At 44.4% G+C, this 12,169-nt stretch overlaps 1 protein-coding gene across 6 annotated transcripts in view; it reads left to right on the plus strand.

Moving 5' to 3' along the window:
• The window catches only part of MECOM (MDS1 and EVI1 complex locus), a 192,867-nt gene that overhangs the window by 154,076 nt on the left and 26,622 nt on the right, over positions 1–12,169 (plus strand). For 4 of the 6 annotated variants that reach the window (XM_074153709.1, XM_074153710.1, XM_074153711.1 and 1 more), the window contains exons 3-6: positions 1,918–2,020; positions 4,175–4,391; positions 7,105–7,252; positions 8,269–8,422. In XM_074153709.1, the coding sequence (XP_074009810.1) occupies positions 1,972–2,020; positions 4,175–4,391; positions 7,105–7,252; positions 8,269–8,422 (568 nt within the window). In that variant the 5' untranslated portion in view covers positions 1,918–1,971. Of the gene's footprint in view, positions 1–1,917; positions 2,021–4,174; positions 4,392–7,104; positions 7,253–8,265; positions 8,423–12,169 lie in introns of those variants that run through there. The other 2 variants (XM_074153707.1, XM_074153706.1) reach the window with 2 other exon arrangements.

Consider the following 12,169-nt stretch of genomic DNA (forward strand, 5'->3'; position numbering starts at 1 on the left):
GGAAAACCCAGCATCGCTTAAAGCAAGTACTCACTGGATGCGGCGCTGACATCAGATTTATTTGCGGGATTTAAAAGCTGGCTTCGCTTAAATGTGTTTTGGCCTTTGATCAAATGAGTTGTGTTGCCCCAGCCGCATCTCCAGCATGCCGAAGCCCACACAGCAGCCCCATGTCCTTCGGCACTGATGGCAGCATTGGCTCCAGAGGGAATTGTGGTGCCCGGCGTCGATCTGGCTCCATGAAGAGACTTACATGAGACCCTGCCATGGCTCTCTTGGCCCCTGGTGCCCTCCAGAATACTTGGTGGAGTTTGAAATCCCCTCAACAAAGGGTAAAAATTGCAAGCCCAAGCAGACCCAGTCGATGGTTCGACCAGGACGGTGTGGAAGAGGAGGGAGGTGCAGCCTGTGTGGATCAGGCTGCCCATAAACTCCTTTTCCTGGCTTTTATGGGGAAAATTGGACATAGGCAGGGGGTTGTGGCACGGGTACATTGTATCCTATGTTTTTTGCCAGCACTTTTGGCATCTGGAGAGGAGTGAGTACCAGGATGGTGGGACGAGCTGGACCCGGCAGCCTTCACCGCTGCTCCCCTGCACGCCTCCTCCAGAGCCGGTTTTGGGACAAGGCAAAGAAAAATAACCCAAATCTGAGGAAATGCATCTTATTTCATTATTTTTAGGTCTTTAGCCCGTATCTGTGGGCAAAGGCCGGTTGTGCAAAATGAAACGATTAGGCTATACAGCCACCTCCTGGAGGACATCGGTATGTGCTCGGCTGCCGGGGCCACCCGATGGGTGACAGAGGATGGTTCATGTGCGATCAGGCAAGAAAAATACCCACCCCTCTCTAGATTCCCGTTCCTACCTTGGGACAAACGCATCTGTCTGACTTTAAACAGCGGGGGTGATTTTCTGCCTTTCTCCCCATGCGCTGAAATGAGTCTTGAGAGTTAAGAGTTTGCGAGCGAAACCTTTAAAAATACATTTGTCTGAAAAAACGCAAATGCATCATTTTTTTTAGCGTAGGAAACATAGCTGTCATGTGTTTTTATTTAAAAAGGCCTGGGGAAGTTACTAATATTTATTTGAGCTGCTTCGTGGAGCTTTTTAGTGCTCTTCACATTTCCTGCTGAGACAGAGAGCAGCCACATGGATTTTGGGAATTTCCTTTCGGCAGAGCCTCGTGGTGCCGGCGCGCGCTGGCTGTGGGTGCACGGACCCACAGGAGCAGCCCCTGCTTCTCCGCCGGGATCTTTCCCAACGTCAGGCGCAGAGCCCGATGTCACCTGTGCAGGGGGACCGGGTGCCACCGGCCAGGGTCTTTTTCTTCATCCTGGCAGGCATTTCTTCATCCTGGACTGATTTTTGACTCCGATTCCCATTTGAAGCTAGGGAATATCTAGGCAAGCTGGTTTGTGTAAGCCTCTCACCTCACACCTTTTTTGGACTGCGTAGATGGTTGAAGTTGGGGGTTTTGGATGCCTACAGTTTAATCGGCGGCATCTTTTCAGGACAGTTTTAGTAGCTTTTCCCGGTGCAACAGGAGTTATTTCCCTTGCATGGATCACTCAGGGATGCGTTTTATGGCTACTTTGTACGTGGGTTTGGTATAACTAAGCGTGCAAATTGCTGGTGATATTTGCAGTCATCACAGAGCTCGTTTTGCCGCAAAGGTTGATGAAAGCGATCGTCCTTTTTATCTTCACGGAGCCCAAAGCCCCAATGGCTCTGGGGCGGGAAGGAGCAGAGCTGCCATAGTCAAAGTGAGCACCTCTCCAGCAAACAGCAGCCAGCGCCCACGCTGGTTTTGGTCCCGTAATACTCGCCGGCAATGGTTTATGCCTCTTTGCCTCTTGTGGTAGTCACATTGTTTTCTCCTTTTTTCCTTTTTTTTTTTTTTTTTTTTCCGTTGCAGATATTCTACAGAGTGGTAGCAGATATCGAACCAGGAGAGGAGCTCTTACTGTTCATGAAGAGTGAAGATTATTCACATGAAACAATGGCTCCGGACATTCACGGTTAGCTGCTTCTCACTGTCTAATCTAATAGAATGTATCATTGAAATTAAGCAAAAAATTTGGGAGATTTCTTCAGTGTTGGAATCCTCTTGAAATCTGGGGTGGCTTCACTTCAGCCAGGGAGGAGAGCTGGACCAGGGTTGTTTGTCTATCTTCTGCCCTCCTGTTTCCCTGAAAGCTGTTCCGTGAATGAACTAGTCTAGTATTGTGATGAGTCCTTCAGTCCTTCTGAGGGTGAGTCTGCTCTCAAAAGCAATGCCACTGAGGGTTCTTTGTTTATTTTCTTCATCACTCCATCCTGGTCCAACCAGGAGCGTAGCTTCATTCAGTGATGTATTTTGTACCTGCTAATCTGGCCAGCTCTCGTTTGCACAGTCAGTATTTCTCAGCGTTGCATCCCTGCAACTCCTAATGTTCTTCAGGTTTTACCCTCACTTACTCCAACTTCTGTGGAGGAACAGAGGTCTGCAGATGTAACTGAGGGCAGCAGTAGGGCTTCAAAACTGAAACTTGATCATTTTTTGGGTATTGCAAAAGGAGAACAAGAGTCCATGTCCTTATCTTTAGGCTGTGCTGCTCCTGCAGGACCTGCATGGACCCTGATCATAGGTTATTTTTTGTCACGTAGCCAAACAACTGTTACTCTGTCCTCTTGAAAAGAGAAGATCTCAAGTTGTTAATGTTGCTGTTGCTGCTGAGAATGTTTGAGCCATTATTCCTCCTCGTGCTCATTTGTTACTCACCCCACGCACAGATTCTGGGTCTGAAACTCCTGGGCGGTTGCTCAGATTCGTCCCCCACCTCCTGAACCTCCTTTTGCTCTGCTGCCTGTTGGGCAGTGGGTTATACAGCCACGGCAGGACTGGGTGCAGGATGTCTGCTTGATGCCAATTAGGTTGCAGTTTATGCTGGTGTGGACATTTTAGAAATTCTTAAGGATTCAGGGACACAGGGGTTTTCCCATGGCTGTCCTTTTTTATAACTGCCTGTACGTTTAGAGCAGTATCATTTGTTCTCTTAAGAAAAAGGTGGGATTATTCATTCATTTTAACTTGGTTTTGTGTTTGTTTCTTTTTTTTTTTCCATAGTGGTAACTTTGTTTAGTTGTTGCTAAAGATGTCCTCCTTTTCAAGCATAGTGTTTTCCATGCCTGTGGTCAAGTAGCTGTTGTGTAAATGACACCAGAGGAAATCTCTGCACTGACATGTCCCACAGGGCTACTTTAGAAGCAGACTGAGTATTGCTTGTGGACAGTGGACAACAGAGCGCTATGATGCTTTCTCTGCATCAACTCAACTGTCGAGTAGCAACCCACCACACACGTTTGAGATTCCAGCCAGACTCCTCAGTGCATTTCTGACCTGCAGCCCCGGGGCATTTATGTCTGCAGGGCAGGTAGCGCTGGAGTCAAGCCAGGGCGTGTGACTCCTCGTCTGGACCATCAGTAGAAAATCCAGCAGAAGAAAAAATACTGTGGGATGCTCTTCTCCAAGTTTGCTTTTTGGGATTTTCTTCAGCTAATCTATTCTTTTGCAGGAATTATTAATTAATGGAATGTAGTATTCACTCCAAAGTGATACTCTAGTGATCTTTATACTCATTTTCAGTAAGAAACACATTGTGACCAGTTCTATGACATTTAAAGCAAGGCCCCCTGTCTTCATTACTCCAACTTTGTGTATCTTTGTCTTACTTTGAACAGGGTTGGGTGCTGCAAAAGGACTCTAATGGAAATGCAGAGACTTTCAAGAACTTCATAAACACTCTTTTGGCTATTTTAGATGCTGATGTTCCTGCCTAAGTCAGTGTCCTTCATTCAGAAAGGGAGAGACTGGCAGCCTCCACTGGATATCCACCTTATATCCCCATTTAGGACAGCATTTAACACACTGACTTTTGTCCTAAGCCAGTGTTAGGGATCCCTATTGGATGTTACCCAGACAGTTAATAAGTAGTACTGCACTGTCGTATATTGTAGAATTAAAGCATTATTATAAAGCATTGTAAGGCTTTCTTGTTTCTTTTGAGGTTCTTCTCTTTGTCACCGAATAGCCATTTATTTAACCACACTTTCATGGAACTCCTGATGGGATGGTAGTTAAAATGACTGAAAACTGATGTGATCTCCATGTCCCCAACCTGTTTGTCTTCCAGAGGAGCGCCAGTACCGCTGCGAGGACTGTGACCAGCTCTTTGAGTCCAAGGCTGAGCTTGTAGACCACCAGAAGTTCCCCTGCAGCACACCTCACTCCGCCTTCTCCATGGTGGAGGAGGACTTCCAGAAAAAGCTTGAGAATGAGAACGACCTTCGGGATGTGCATGAAATCCAGGAGTGTAAAGAGTGTGATCAGGTCTTCCCAGACTTACAAAGGTAGGAGTAGATGCTTAAAATGTGATTGAATGAGGCAAATTCTGTAATGGCTTCAGTCAGATCATGCAGGGCATCGGCCAGGGCAGGTGCCTTCATCTTCTATACAAACCAAAGATGAATAGGACTTTTGTGCTGGTTGGTGCTTTATGGCATAGAAATTGGAAGAGTCTCAATAAATCAGAAATTTGGTCCTTGTCTGAAGGTCTTTAGTTTAATTTAAGGGGCCCTTAAATTAAGAACTGGATCTTCTGATAATCTGATCTTTAGCTGACGTGAATTGGGCTGGTTGCGGTGAAATCAGAAGAGTGATTATAGTTCAGATGAACTAAGGTCTTGGCTCCTTATTTTTAGGTGGAAATAACATAGAACATCTCTTAGAGGTGTTCAGTGATGTTCCCAATTTTATCTTTGCAAACAAGCCACACTAGCTAAAGGTGGATTCTAGTTGTTAATATATATATGTCTATATGTTAATATATATTTATAGCTGTATTGTCTTGAAACACTGGGGTTCATCTTTTTCTTATCTATATCTGCCTATGGAACGGGTAGATTCATGTGCTTATGTACATGAAATATGCATAGAATGGCAAAAGAAAGTGCAGCTTTTATATGCGGAAGATCATTTACATATTTCCTGTCACTGTAGTTTTTGTGGCTACTTAAAATACTATATTGTGGTGCAGATTATAGGAAATTTTGCAAATTACTGGAAGATATTGAGATATTGTGCCTACCAGGGGTTATCCCCTTTGGACAACTGCTTCAGATGCTGGTTCTGCAAGATGGAGCCTGCTCTCCCAAAACAAAGACGCTCCTTGGCTCCTCTTGACAGAGCAGAGGTGGCTCGGCATCGCGCAGGGGGTCTCAGATCAGCGTATCGTGTGACCTGATCCTTACGCTTCCACAAAATTAACGACACCGAAATGAAAACATCATGTGCCAAACATTGCTCCCCCACGTATTAGGTCAACCCCGCTGAGTGGGAATTTGTGCAGGCACAAGGTCTCATTCACCGGCCGATGTTGAGCAGCGTGTGGCTCCGCGTGTCTAATTTTCAGTCCGAGTGATTGATTCGAAGGGGCTGATGTAGGTAGATCAAGTCGAAGGGGTTGGAGCAGCGTGGGCGAGGCAGGAGTCTGGACTCTTAACATTTTTCCCTGTCGTGAGTTATTCGGTGTTCAAGTTCTTCTCTGCCTGTGAACCAGAGGACGATATCTAACATATGGGAATCATTGAGGAAATGTAAATTTAGCTTAAAATATTAAATATTAAAGAGAAAGGGCAGAAAACAAAGAACGAGTCATCATAAATAGATGGGCAGTACTGTGAGAAAGGGTGAAAAATGAGAGAGAATGCAGTCATTCTCCGAACTCTTGAATTATTGAAAGGCTAATACACCACAAAGACAGTTCACAGCAAAAAAGTACCGAAGTGTGCTATATCCAGATTATATAAAACAAAAGGCCCCAACGAGCCATGCTTGAGGGTGTGCGTAATTAAATGAGGAAAGAGCTGAGCAGGAAGATGGAGATCTGGGGGGCCAGGAGCTGGTGCCACAGCTGGGGACAAGAGTCTCTCTAGGTCTCATGGTAAATTTGTTTACCAGTGCATCATGGAGAGTGAATTGTTATAGAAGTATTAGGAGGGGAAGCTAAAATTATTTTATTCCCCTGAAGGAGTCTGAGGGGGGTAGAAATAAAGAGCATCCGCAGGGTGAAAGCATTTCCATTACCTGCGGCTGAGAATGCAGGTTGCTATTCAGGCTGCACAACCCAAACCAGACTCTGAAACCCGGCAGGTTTTGTCCACTGATTCAGCAGAGATCAGTGGGAGCTTCACATGAGGAGGGACTGATCCGGTTTGGCATCCCAGGCTAAAGATCCCAGTGGCTTTTCTGTGAATCCACTCTTACATTACATAGTGATCTTTCCTCAAGCAAAACCTTATGCAGGTGTTTAAAAAAATATATTTGCTGCAAATGAATAATAACATTCATTGATTAATGAATTTTATATATTTTCTGAATAAAATTCAGAAAATTCAGAGAAAAAAATGAATTCAAAGATTTCCAGCAGTAATTAGGTGGGGGACTAAATACCCTACTAATAGACTGAATAAACTACTAAGAAATGAATGAATAAACAGCTATGCAATTGAACACTGTTAACAATAATTAAATGTAACTCCAGTTGTAGTGTATTGTATTTAGAGGTTTCTCGGGCTGATTTTGTCCTACTCCGGTGGAGTTATTCCTCATCTATTCCTGCTGTAAGAAAAACTGACTCCCACCAAAGGAGTGGAGTTATGTCAGGTGGTGAGATCCAAGGTGTGCTTAGAGGGAAAGTCATAAGGTAGAAATAATTCAGACTGCAGGGAAGAGTTACCAGAGTGAAATACTGAGAGGTGTATGAAATAATCTCCTTAGGGAGCGAAGGCAGCAGCATCTCCTGGAGCATTTGTAAGTGGCCTGGCAAAACATGAGAGGATGTGTTATTCTGGTAGGGAGGAGGATGCTCTGCCTCCTGGCTGGAGTGAGCCTGGTACTCAAAGGACTTGGGTCTGGGATTGGGCCTTTGGGGCTTTTAAATTATTTCTTTTTTCTCTGTAATTATGTGCTTTGCTGTCTCCTCTTCCTATGGTGATCTTCAAACCTCTGATAAACCCGTGTATGTGTGTGGGACCTCACTGAGCCCTGTTCCTGTTTCCGCAGCCTGGAGAAGCACATGCTGTCGCACAGCGAGGAGAGGGAGTACAAGTGCGACCAGTGCCCCAAAGCTTTTAACTGGAAGTCCAACTTGATACGTCACCAAATGTCGCACGACAGCGGGAAGCACTACGAGTGTGAAAACTGTGCCAAGGTACAGTGAATTTGTAGGCTGCCTGGAGCTTCTTATGCTTCTGGATGCGCGAGAGCATGGAAGTGGGGATGCCCGGGGGCGGGATGCAGGGCGGTTTCTCAAGGGTTTACACATCGACTTTGTTAATATGTTATTTTTCTACCCTCTTTGATTTGGAAATGGCTGTGGGGTCTGAACTGAGCACTGATGCAGGATGCTGAGCATCCCTGAGCTCAGAGCTCAGTGCCTTGTGACAACTGGTGGGGTGTAAGAGAAGGGCAAGAAACCCTGGGGAAGTGCTGGGCAGATGGGTCCCCAGGCTGTGTGCCAGCTGGTGGGGACCAGAAACTTCAGGGCACTACTGCAATATAAATCAAAATAAGGAATAGAAATAGGCCCCAACTGTGCTAAGGGAGCACAGCTATCTCATCTCCACAGCATCTCTATCATTTCCCAGCACCAGGCTTGCTGTGTAGATTATTTGCGAAGGATGTGGTTCTCTACATTGTTTTTTACCAGATTCCCAAAGCTTGGGCCTTTGGCGCGAGGACTTTCTCATTTTTAAGTAGATTTGCTGCAATAATGGGAATTTTATATTCAGCTGACAATCATAAGACGCAGCCGAACTCTGGCTGCTGGGACTGTGTCATGTACAGGATCTCTCACAGTCACACACTCAGTTGTCACTATGAAGTATTTCTGTTGCAGTAATGCAGAGGTTTCGAGCAGCCACATTTTGACCCTTTTTCTGTGAAGTCCCTGACCTCAAAAGCACAATTTCTAATAGCAGGGGCAAATGTGTGTGCTGCAGCGGCTGCAGAGGGGTTAACAGATCCCCCAAATCCTTGGCTGATCCTGGGAAACAGGCTCCTTCCCACTGCTGCCCATTAGCGAGGCTGTGATGCAGCTCGCAGCCACGGTTTTTAATCTTAAATACTCCCAAATAGCTCCAAGGTTTGAATTTTAAAAGACTCTTGTAATAACTGGCTTCTTCCGCAGTCAAGTTTCTTGGTTAATCAGTACTCATTTCCTAGCAGGTTTTCACGGACCCCAGCAACCTTCAGAGGCATATTCGTTCCCAGCATGTTGGGGCTCGTGCTCACGCTTGTCCAGAGTGTGGCAAAACCTTTGCCACTTCTTCAGGCCTCAAACAGCATAAACACATCCACAGCAGTGTCAAACCTTTTATATGTAAGTCTTCAACTCAACGTCTTTGGTTAAGTGTTATTTCTTTTGTCGAAAAGCAGCGTATTCTGGAAGCCGGAGGTTGGGTTGTGCTCCCTTTGAATTGCCCGCTGCGAGTGATTAAATGAGCACTGGGTAATTCGTTATTCCAACGCAAAGCATTGTTTTCATGCGATTTTCCTTTTCAGGCAAACACTGAGTGCTGTATAAATGTACCTGTTGCCCCTGGGATGTTTTTTCCGATGCAAAAAGCAAGCGGGGAGTGAGATGTAGCGAGAAGAAGCCGTGCCAGGCTCGGCGGCTGCAGCCTCGTGGCTTTGCACCATTCCAAGCTGGCTGCTCCCCTTCCCGCTCCTCTGCACCAGCACCAGCTCCCCGTGCTGGATATGGCCCTGCTGCCCAGGGCAGAGGTGGTGCTGGCACAGGGGAGGGGGTGGCAGTGCCAGGGTGGGCAGGGGAGGGTGGCACCACGGTAGGGATGCACTGGGAGTTGGGCAAAACCAGCAGTACCTGGAAGGTGGCTTTGCTTTAGGAGTTAATTTTGGGCCACAAAGTCTCTGCAGCAGATGCCGTGACTTTTGCTGGAGTTGGAATATAAACCTTAGAGGCAGGGAATTTTAGCCAGAGGAGCTTGCTGCCCTTCCTCGAGGCTCCTTTGCATCCCCAGAATTTGAGTGGAGCTATTAGATCTTTTCCAACAGCTGCTCCAGCAATAAAACTCACCTCGTATGTGGGCCTGACTCTGTACCGGGCTGTAAATCGCATCCTCAAATCTCACGGGTTGCGTTTACTGCTGAGCCAGGTCCTGCTGGGAGATGGGGAAGCTGGGCGCGCGGCAACGTTGCAGGTTGCTTTCGTTCCCTTTCAGGCAGAAAGTATTCAAGAATAGCGTTCTTGGTAGCTCTAATCTCCACCACAGTCTTTTCAGGCATCTGCTGTGTCTTGAATGCCACCTTGTTACCACCTCCCCTACTTGTCTGCTAAATTTCTTAATCTTCTGCTACTCTCAACAATAATTTGCCAAAATATCAACACCACACCTGGACAAAGTGGCCACCATGCGCTAAGATATTTCCTCAAGGAGAGGAGGATTGGATTGAAAGACTCATTTGTGCTAAGTGTGTATCTGCCATTGGGTTAGATAATACTCTTGATTTGGGCTTCTTTAATGAGAAAATTTGTAACTAGATCCAATAATAAATATTGCTAATAATTTTCAGACCTGATCACAGGCTAAGTAGTTATGCTTCAAGATTATAATTATTAGGAAACACTAACTTCTGGCTAGATAGGGAGTCTTCAGATGGTCCTGTTGCAATGCCCTACATAAAAATCTCTAAGTAGCACCTCTCATAAAGCAAATAATCTCTCAAATGCCCTTGGTTACTGTTTATTCTGATAAATCAAAACAGCAACTGGTATTCTTCGTATGTACAGTGTGAGGGATGAAAACCCATTGAGCAAGCTACGAATAACAGCCATGTAATTGCAGAACAAAAGGGTTTGGAGACCACATGTTCAGTAGGCTTTGCTGAGCAATGGGAGGGAGGTAGGGTCACCTAAAGGAGATATCTGTTTTCCACCAGAAGGCCACACACCATGATTTACCCGTACCAGTCTGTTTATGGCAACTGTCTCTTATTACAGTACACCGCCCAAGCTTGAGTGAAAACTCACCAACGCTAAGGTAATTACTCACTGCCTTCGCAAAATCTCCAGCCTCTCCAAATAGAAACCACATGCCATAATAGACTGAACATATTTAAAATAGTACTTACAGTAATTTTTTTAATAAGCAGAAAATATGCAAACTTAACTGCTGGCTAATTTGGGGTCCAGAGACAATCATGGTACGGAGTCTGCATAAGCATGACATGAATTTTTGCAATTTGGGAGTATGTGTTAAACCTGGGGTCTGTAGAGCAATAAAAGCTGCAAGGAGGGAAGCTTCCCTTACAAGTTAGTTGCTTAGAAGAATGGCACTGAGATTTAAAGGGCGTGATAAGGTGTAATAGGAGAAATCAAACCCAGCTTCTGTTGCTTTGATACGTGGAAGCAATTAAAGTTGATAACCGCCCCCCATCTACTAAGTTTAAGCAAAGCTTTACTTGGGAATAAAGTTCATGTGATGAAAAAGAGGTAGATCTTGTAACAGGAAGTTATCTGAGGAGTCCTGGCTCCTGGGAATATCCACAGAGGTCGAGGTGGCGCAGGTAATTTAGACACAGAGTGTCCTCCAAAATCGGTGGGGCATTGGGTGTGCTTTCACTGATGCCAAGTTACATCCAGGCTTCAGGTGATCGTCCTCAAGAGGAAGACCACCCTGGGGAGTAAGGGCTTCGGACCTGGGCCCAAAATCTCCTTGCCAGCCTTGAGAGCCTGTGGATTGAATAGGCTGCCTGTTAAATTAAAGAGGCACCTTGAGCAAACAGCATCTCATTAAATAGTTTTAAATATCTTTTATGCTCAAAAAGGTAAAGTCCTCAGTACAACTGTCAATTGTTTGAGATGATAATAATATTTACATAATTTAATGGCATTACCAGTATTAATTTAGTTTTAAAACAGAGATAAAATATATTTAGTCAAATGATTAATTTGCATCTTCCTTAATAGTTTCTAAGGATATCTCTCAATTTTCAGTGTATGTTTTTGCCTCTCTCTGGAGTAGAATATTTTTCGGCTCTGTTGACTTTTGAATATATTAATATGGAGAATAATAATTTAATAATGTATTGATGTTCTTTAAGGGAGAACTTCCCAAACTTTAGGAAGACTGAATCTGTGCCAATACGCCCCTTCTTACCTGCTTGCCACACTAGCCTACCTGAGTGAAGCATTAGATTTATACAGTCATGTGAATAAGAAGTATATAAGAACAATGCCTGGTAGAAGATCAAAAGTTCACCAAGCATGATTCATTTTTAATTATACATTAGCCAAGCCTTGTAAATGTATGCACTGGAGATTTTTTTTCTATAAAAATATGTATGGTCTGATGCTCTGCTGCTGTATGTTAGGTATAACTATCAGTGTTGATAGAATTATCCTGCTTTACATAAGGAGAGGACTTGGCCCATAATATCCAAGCTGAAGCTTATGCAAACCTATGGATTTGTTACTCCAGTTGTACCATTTTGGTCACTTTAATTTTGGTTTCTGTGATCAACCTGATGGGAGCAGGGAGAGCTTTTTGTCTTAAGACCTCAACAGGGGCGTGATTCTATACCGTGAAGTATGGAGGTGACTTCAGTTTGTGGGAGCAGAAACCTTATGCTTGTGATTAGGCTAAAAATAGGAGAAAACAGAAAAATCAGAGCTTTATACTGCAACAATTAAATGACAAATAGTTCTATATTAAATAAAAGTTTTACGTTACATAGATAAATAAAATATTTTCCAAAAAAAAGAAATAAATGTACTTATCCAGATAAAATCAAGCATTATCAAGGAACTAGATTTTTTTTCCTTTTTTTCATTTCTCTGTCCTCTCCTTTCCCCTCCCCTCTTTTCCTCTCCCTTCTTGTCTCTTTTTCCTTTCTCTTCCCTCTTTTTTCTTCTTTCTTTATAATTTTGTTGGGGTTTTTTTTATTTTCTCTATTTTCTTTCTTATCTTTCCTTGTGAATGAAGATTTCCAGCAGGAACAGTAACTGATACACGGCAACAAACATTCTTCCTGAATTACCGCATTGCAAATTTCCTGTGTTTGGGCCCAATTCTGCACTCTTTACCCCACGAATTGTCCCGGGGAT

The sequence above is a fragment of the Numenius arquata genome, chromosome 9 (genome assembly GCF_964106895.1).
Source record: "Numenius arquata chromosome 9, bNumArq3.hap1.1, whole genome shotgun sequence".
Taxonomy (NCBI): Eukaryota; Metazoa; Chordata; class Aves; order Charadriiformes; family Scolopacidae; genus Numenius; species Numenius arquata.